Raw genomic sequence first — 9,052 nt, forward strand, 5'->3', positions numbered from 1 at the left:
CTAAATTTGGCAAAGATCTCTTCAATGGATTCTCCTTCTTTCATTTAGAAGAGTTCGTAATCATGGACCAGCATGTTGATATGTGTTTCCTTTACTTTGCTGGTTCCTTCATAAGTGACTTCAAGCTTGTCTCACATTTCTTTGGCTGTGTCACAGCTTGAGATTTTCTCATATTCTTCACCACTTATAGCGTTATGAAGCAGATTTCTCGCTTTGTTGTTAACTTGTACCACTTCCATTTGCTCTTTTGTGTATGAATCTATATCTTCAGGATCAGCAAGTGGTGGAGTGGCAGCTGGTAAGGGATAGTTTCCCTTTTTGATGACTCTCCAAACTTTGACATTATAAGCTTTGGCAAAGATTTTCATTCGCACTTTTCAGTGGGAGAAATGTTGTCCATTGAAGTATGGTGATCTAACTTGTGAAGTTCCTTCCTGAAAAGGAGCTCCTATGATAACTTGATTTGCCATGATTTTTTCTCACAAACGTTTAAGCAAAAGTAAAATGTGAGCCTTGCTCTGATACCAATTGAAAGTACAAGAGGGGGGTGAATTGTAAATATTTAAACTTAATTGCTTATTAGTCGACTAATTAATCGAGTAGTCAACTAGATATAATTACTTAACAGTTATAATGACAGAAAGTAAATTGCAGAAGGTAAATGCAGGAATTAAAAACACCAGGATTTTATACTGGTTCGGATTCAATGTGAATCCTAGTCCAGTCCCATTAGGTTGCAACGGAGTTCTCTTTTAGTAAATATGTTTCTCCGAGTACAGTTGAAGTGAATTGACAACACGTTTTTCTAGCACTCGTTTCTTTTGATACAATGTCTCACCAGTGATATACTCTTCTTTTTTTCTCTGACTTGTTACACAGCAGATCTTAGTAAACTACAATATTTGTTCGCAGTAGAATAAAGAGAGTGGTTTTTGGTTCAATCAAAGTATATCTAACTAGGGTTTAAGGCTGGGTATAAATACTTTGATGAAGGTCGAGGCTTGACAACCCAAGAGATTTGATCCTTGGAAAGAGATTGATTCTTTCCAAGAATAAGATAGCTGGCCGTTGCTTTCCTTTGATTTCCTTCCTTCAGCAGATGCATGTAATGAAGACTTGCTCCTTGATTGTTGCTTCTTCCGAAATTAGTCGCGTACCAATCTTTACAGAATCTTCGATCTTCCGGGATGCTGGCCTTGATTCATGCCTTAAGTTTAGGCTTGCTTGATTCTCTCCATCGCAGCTACCCGTTACTCTTTGGTGATTGATTGGCTGATTGGATTCTTTCCTTAGTTATCCAGATTTGCTGATTGTATTGTAATCTTTGTTGATTGATTTCTTTTCTTAGGCATCAGGATTGACTCCAGCATTCTTGTAGTGTCTTCTTGATTCCTTGTAATTAATTTTCTGCATATGTATATTATTTGCATCATTAAAACTGGATCTAACAAGAGATACATGCGATGGGCAGCTCATTTGGTCGTTGTTTAATTTCTCATGCTCAACAATTAAAGTTAAGGGGCTTAAGTGAAACTCGATCTACGTAAAATGTCATCACATAGAGCTGAATTAATTATGTTTTAGAAAGTATATGTATTACTCATTCCTACTTATGTCATCAAGATCAAGGAGCGGTTGGCGGAGCTAAGTTTCTTATTTTACGAACAAGAATGATGAACATTGAAGTGAATGCCAAATAAGGAAAAGATAAGGCTGACATATGCATATGTATGTCCTCAAGGGAAACAATCCCATATTATTCTCCAAATTCCTCTTTCTGGAGAACCAAACTTCCTCTCATCCGTATGGTAGTTTTACCTTTTTCGTACATAACTGTATTCACATAACACTGGCTAGACGCAGCCAGTGAAATAGCAGTGGCGCGCAATGGCACATCTAAAGTTTTTGTTACATGTGGCTCATTCGTGATAACTTCTTAAACTAGTAAATCGATCATTAAATAAACGAAAAAAGTCAAATATACCCCTCTACTTTCAAATATTGTTTACTTGTACCCTTCGTTATACAATTGGGCTATCCATACCCCTACCGTCATACTTTGTAGCAATATTGCCCTTAATTTGGGCGGAGTGCCACGTGGCAGCTCCTGAATAAAACTTCCCATTTTATTTTATACCCGATCCGCTACCCACTTAAACCCCTAATCCGACCCAATTAAAACCCAACCCACCTTCAAAATCTACGGAAGAAACACACGAAATACACCGCAAAACTTACCCTTCTCCCCTCGTTAAAACAGATCCCCAAATCCAAAAACTAGAGTTCCTCATATTTCATTTCTGGGTTCTTTCAGTTCGTTTATGTGATTCTTAAAGTCTCTCTTATCTTATTTCTTTTAATTTTCCTTAGCAAGATTATATTTTAATCTGCAAAGAAGTTGATAATGTCAGAAAGTAGCTGCTCGTCCAAGAGGAGGTGCCATTGCGGTGAAATTTCTCACTTATTCACTTCAAAAACTTCTTTTAACCCCGAAAGGAGATTTTATAAGTGTCTTAAGCCTGAAGTAAGTACTATGATAAAATGTGTTATTCCTTTTATATGAAAAAATTTTTGGTTTCCCTCATGGATTTAATAGTTGATAATTCGAAATTTTAATTTTTTTTTTTTTTTTTTTTGAGCAGGTCAATTCTTGTGGATATTAGGAGTAGCATGACGAAGTATTCCCCGATAGAGCATTGGTGGTGATAAGTAATCTAAAGGCTCAATTGGATGCAACTACGGTCAAAATCAATACTTTGAGTACGTCGTTGGATGCGGTTAAGACTGAAAGAGATAAGTTAAAGGAAAAGGTGAAGACTATAAAGGCTATAAACAATCCCAAGTGAACAAAGTAAGGGAATTAGAAGAAATTATGAAGTTGAAGATGTTTATTATGATTTTTTGTGCGATGTTTGATGGATTTATTGCCGCATTATTGTTGAAGTGATGTAGTTTGTTAGGTTGTATGAATTCTCAAGTCTTTGTAATATTAGTTTGAAGGCTGTGTTTAGAGTTCTCAAGTTAGGTTGTATGAAATCAGTGTTTGGAAGTTGTTTTGACTCCTATATCTTTATTTTTGAGGCTGTTTTAATCTGTGTTTTGCACCAGTTTAATCTATGTTTGAAGGCTGTGTTTGAGGCTATTTTAACCGTGTGTTTTGAATAGAGTAATTAGTAGAAGACATCAAGAATAGAGTAATTAAACCACTTATATGTGTTCTGCAGTAAATAAGCATAACAAAGAGTACTGTCCAGAAGCAATTATATGTGTTCTGGATTATATGTGTTCTGCAGTGTCTTAACAACATAACCACTCCAGAAACTTAATGATAGATGACATTGAGGAACCCTAGTTTTTGGATTTGGGGATCTGTTTTAACGAGGGGAGAAGGGTAAGTTTCGGGGTGTATTTCGTGTGTTTCTTCCGTAGATTTTAAGGTGGGTTGGGTTTTAATTGGGTCGGGTTAGGGGTTTAAGTGGGTAGCAGATCGGGTATAAAATAAAATGGGAAGTTTTATTCAGGAGCTGCCACGTGGCACTCCGTCCAAATTAAGGGCAATATTGCTACAAAGTATGACGGTAGGGGTATGGATAGCCCAATAGTATAACGAAGGGTACAAGTAAACAATATTTGAAAGTAGAAGAGTATATTTGGCCATTTTCCGTTAAATAAAACCTAACATACAAAGTCATGTTCAGCAACCACTCTGGCTACACGCAGCCGGTGAAATAGTGATGCGCAATGATATATACATCTCCAAAATTCGTTACATGTGGTTCATTCGTGATAATTTCTTCTAATAAAACAAGTCGATCGGTCATTAGATCAGAGGTAGTTTTTCTAGTTTGGCTCCACCACAAGACTCTTGTTCGTAGTCATTTGTCCAGAAGCAATGGGATTAAGAACCTACTAAATAAAGATATACTCTTCCTTTAAAGTAAAGAAATTATTCCCTGCTTATCTATTAACCAAAAGTTTGAAAAAATAAAATGAAATGTGAAATGATACATTCCATCAATTGCAACAATAGAAAATAGGATACATATCAAATAGAAAGAAAAGGATACATACTAAATCATAACTCAGCTTCTTCACTCTTCCCAGATAAAATCTTTCCCTTGGTTTATACTGATATAAGCCGGTCACCCTCTCGTGACGGAAAATTAGAACTATTACTGTTTCAAAGAGGCCTAGTGTGGTGATGTCTAGCTCGGCCACAAAGGAGAGCATTCTTTGGTATTGGAAGTTCATCTCTCCAAGAATTTGATGGGGAGTAAACTCTTAAGTAGAATTGCTGTCCCAAATACCTCCTTGACCAATCCTCAGACCTTATGTTCCACATTCCTACATTATCCAATGCCATGTATATTGCAGTCCATGACTTGGGGTACACCTGAATTATATCAAACAAATACATTGGTACATAAGTTTAAGGATGTTTTGGCATGGAGCAAAGTTGAGATTATGTGCACTATCATACTAGAAGTTTTGACAAACCTGAGTGGTGCAACGTGCAACCGTGTCCCTTAAGTTGTAGTGCGATCTGCTCGCTGGAGTCCATTGTCCACCATTCATACTGTTCATTCACAAAGATAAAGAATCAAGAGGAGTAAATGTGTAACTCAGTATGTTTTAGTGAAGTTTTCTTGTTTCTTAACAAGTATGATGATAAATAGATGATTTACCCGACAACAAAGAAAGAATAGCCATCAATGTGCCATGACTGGACAGAGTTCTCCCAATTTTGGAAAACGATCTCAACGTAAGATCTGAAATTAGCAGCCATAACAGGGGTTCCAAGATAACCATTTCCATTGTAGGGCTGGTCAGAGATGCCACCAAGGTTGAACACTCCTCCGATTTTGAAGTAATCAGCCAGCTTTAATGGTGTGTCTGGATCAACATACGAGACACTGTTGACAGCATATCTCTGTTTGCCGTTTATATATGGGGCAGAATTGGCAAGAATGATTGTACGCGAAGGCTTGATCAGCCCATAATGATAAGAACCTTGTGGATTAGGCCTTGGTCCACTTGCAGTTAGATTCCAACTGATTTGACAATCAACAAATGGATAGTTTTCAGTTTCAGAATGAACATGATATTTCGAAATCACTCATGTATCAATTTCTCTTCATTCCATCTATGCAAATGTGCCTTTGTTCAAAGTAATGACTTATCTTTTCGACATGAAAGTTAGACATAACGAAGATGTATTACCGTATGGATCTTGCTTGGTAAATGGACCAATTAATTTGAGTAGTAGGCCCTCCAGGGACAGGTCCAGAGACTTTAGTCCATGAGTTGCTGTAGTGAAGAACAGCAGTGGTGGTTAGCACTCGTCTAGTAAAGCGTGAAGAAACCACGACATAGTAGTCCTTTGGAGGCTGGTTAGCAGTGACTAAAACTGAATAAGACTGTCCTAAATGGATGTCAAGTGAAGTGTAGGTGGTTTGTAGTGTATGTGATCCCTCAACTTCAACTAATTTCATTGTGTGCCCTTGAATTCTGAAATTAATTGATGTTGCAATCCCCACATTGGATATCCTGAACCTGTATGTCTTACCTGCACATTGAATTGGAGAACTAAGGTTTCTGAAGCTGAAACATTAACAAGACAAGGCACAGTAAAAACAAGATTATTGTAATCAGACTAAGTTAGCAATTTTCAGTTAGAAACCTTGATCAACTGTAAATGTGTATCCGTTCCATCCACGACCATTGATAATAAGACCATCAGGTAAAGGAAGATTATGACCACTATCTAAAATGTACTTCAGTTGCTGCAAGATTCAAATCCCGATGTAAATTTAGCACCAAAATATTATTGTGAAGGTAACAACAAATATGATAACTAAGCCAAACAGATTGGACTCACCCTGTGACTTCTCTTGTACAAGTCTCCAGCTAGTACAGTGAAATCATGAGCAGGTGGAGGGAAAGGTACTGGAATTCGAGGACGACTATAGACTCGGATGGCACCATATCCCCCTGCTGCCTTGTGCATAGCAAGTGATGGGAAGTAAAAATAACTACCTATTTGGTCTTTTGCTTGGAGGGTATAAGTGAAGTTTTTCCCAGGTAAAATTGGACAAGTTGTGCCATAAACTCCATCTTGCCATGAGTTTCTCCTTTGTTGTAAACCATTCCTGAAACAATTTTCAACAAATTAAGCAAAAGGGAAATTGCCAATGGAATAATTCTTGAGTTAGTCCTTACCAATAAACTCATAAAATTACTGCCAACTACTCTATAGAGAAAATAGAGGAAAATGTTGTCACGTGATCAATGGTTGCTATTAACATATATACCAATTTAATTTGTTATACCAATTTAATCTATGGTAAGACTAACCTATGCAGCAAGAGACTTAGAGTGAATGAAAGAAGCTAAGATGAACTATACCAGCTTATTTATAGTTGTTACAGAAATGTTATCAATTCAGTAGTTTCTGCAATAAATCTTCGATTTTTCCTTCGATTACTTCTACTTCCTCTCCATTTCAATGTGTATATATGGTAATTTATGCACGAGATTGTATCAAGGTGAATTGCGTGAACCACATTATCTAAAAGTTTAAGCTATTGTGGCCTGTTTCTTTTTCCCGTGTACCAAGTATATGTAAATCTTTTACTAGTGGTCACTGGTGAAATTCAAACCGAAAATCTCTACCTGCATTAATACTATGTTGAATTGCATGAACACCTCATCCAGCAGCTTAAAATATAATTTCAATATTTATTTAAGGTCTACAATATATCCTTGAAAGATTCCTTTGGTACTCAGCATTGATTGGTCATTGCACAATCTGGTGGAATTAGACTTCTGTAGCCTTCATTCAGCCGAAGATAGCGCTAATAACTATTCACTTTCCTCAACAATAATGCTAGTAATAAAATATATCAGTTAGGCCCTACAGAAAGACATGCCACTTTCTCTCTGTTCTCTAGGTGTGTGGCTCATTGTATTCCACATATAAAATTGGAATCAATTTTGTACGTAATAGTTCATGTCAGAGATCTACCACATGGGTAATGGGTTTATTTGATGTACCAAAGTATTGTACCCCCCCATACCATATTAATTCCATGTCTCAAAGAATCTTGCTCATTTAAGCTCCAAAATAAGAGATGAAAGAAGTAGTATATTAAGTTTCTTTTATAACATTATTATTGTCTGTGGGTGCACATCTTGACTGGAGTATCTAACTAGATCATATTAATCTCTTTTTCTTTTTTAAGATGAAGGTGTCAGGACCGCACACCTCGACTATTTCATTGGACATGTGCTACTTCCTACCAGCTCAGGAAATCAGAAAAATTTACTAAGTACTGAATAATTCTGTCCATCAAAATTTAGGCAAATGAAAAAAAAATAACCTAAACTTTCTTTGTCCATGTGAGATCTGAATCTTGGTCATTTCAATAAATTTTTATTAATTTTATTGACCACTACAGGAACTAAGTTTGAGAGCTAAAAATAAAAGGAGATAACAGGACTTGGACCTACTCACATGGACCAGCATACAAATGATTAAAGGCGTCTAATTCCTACAGCTAATGTCTCAGTTGTAAACTAGACCAAAAAAACAGAAAAATATTATTTTGTGTCTCACACAACTGACACTAGTTGTATGAGGCCTCTTTTTTGTCTCACAACTGTGTGGTCCCAGTATTTTGTGGATCTGGATGTGTAAGATAAATATGTAAGATAAAAAAAGGCCTCACACAACTAATGTAAGTTGTGTGAGAAACAAAATAAAATCACTGACCAAAAAACACATCACCCCCTACAGACAAAACCCTACCCCATCTCTTTCTTTCCAAGAACAGCGTTTAGCTTTTCGCGAAAAGTTGCATTCCTTTGCTACAAAGATGTGCACTTTTCTATAATATTATAGACTCATATTAGGAATAACAGAAAACACTATGTCCAAAAAAATGAGGAACAAACACGAACATATTTTTGGAGAAACATTTGAGACGAAAATGGTTTTATCAGAGACATTTCATTATTCATGAACGTATATAGGAGGCAAAATATTGAATAGATCTGTATCAAAAAAAAAAGATTTTTTTATCTATACAATATCAAATACATTGCTTAATATCCAACATATTGCATCTTTTCTTTATCTGGAATGACATTAACAGGGGATTAGGAAGGAAAAAAGGAATACAGTTTGATTAATTAGTCATACCAAGAAATGAGGAAAGGCTCATTCAAGTAGTTGTAGACACTGATAATCAAATTGTCATTTGTAACACAGTCAATCTGTGGCCCTGGAAACTGTCCATTAATCAAGATTCCCTGCCACCAACATTGTCAAAAACAGAGTGTTAAAAACACCTCAATAAGATTTAAAACAAACATACATTTAAAGAATGAGATTTACCTGTTGTTTGACACCCAATGGGTAAATGTTTCCATAAGTGATTTTCCAAGTGTAATATCGATAAGGATTGTCACAATATACACTTTGTAGAGTAACTAACACAAGAATAGTGAAAATGGCAGAATGAACATTGTTCTTCTCCCTCATTCTGTTACTTTAGTGTTTCTTTTTGTTTTTCTTGAAATTCTTGAAAAAGAAAATGAACTTTCTCTGCTTCCCCTTCTTCTCCAAAATGGAAAAGCTGGAGGGAAAACAGTAGTAGAGAAAAAGAAAAGGAGAAAGGAGCGCTTGTGAGTTGTCAGTGAGAGTGGACAAATATATTGATGAAGTAAGGACTTAGCCCCTGTCACCCTTTCACATGCAACTGGAAATCTGGAATTCTTGATTTAAAATAATGTTAAAAAGGAAAGCACGAACCCACCATATTTATCTGAAGTCTCGAAGACAGCAAATTAGGCATCTTTTCACCACGATGTAGTCCAGTTATAATAATGATACCAATTTAGAGATTTTGAGTTGAAATAATAAAGAAAACCAACATTCAAAGATAAAATTATTTGGCAGAACTACAAGTTTAATAAATGTTGCCATTGGCAATACTTTTAACTTTTGATATTGAAATTTACATGGGTCAAAAAGTAAAAATTCACCCCCAAA

At 36.0% G+C, this 9,052-nt stretch overlaps 1 protein-coding gene across 1 annotated transcript; it reads right to left on the minus strand.

The window, feature by feature from the left end:
* Positions 1–3,931: 3,931 nt before the first annotated feature.
* Positions 3,932–8,769, minus strand: LOC109206475 (L-ascorbate oxidase homolog). Its single transcript, XM_019369297.1, has 8 exons — positions 8,396–8,769; positions 8,201–8,310; positions 5,879–6,149; positions 5,681–5,783; positions 5,221–5,566; positions 4,686–5,051; positions 4,498–4,576; positions 3,932–4,393 (listed from the first exon to the last, which is right to left on the minus strand). Exons 1-8 carry the CDS (start codon positions 8,540–8,542, stop codon positions 4,181–4,183), a joined length of 1,635 nt encoding a protein of 544 aa, XP_019224842.1. The 5' UTR covers positions 8,543–8,769; the 3' UTR covers positions 3,932–4,180.
* Positions 8,770–9,052: the final 283 nt, after the last annotated feature.

The sequence above is a fragment of the Nicotiana attenuata genome, unplaced genomic scaffold, assembly GCF_001879085.1.
Source record: "Nicotiana attenuata strain UT unplaced genomic scaffold, NIATTr2, whole genome shotgun sequence".
Taxonomy (NCBI): domain Eukaryota; kingdom Viridiplantae; phylum Streptophyta; class Magnoliopsida; order Solanales; family Solanaceae; genus Nicotiana; species Nicotiana attenuata.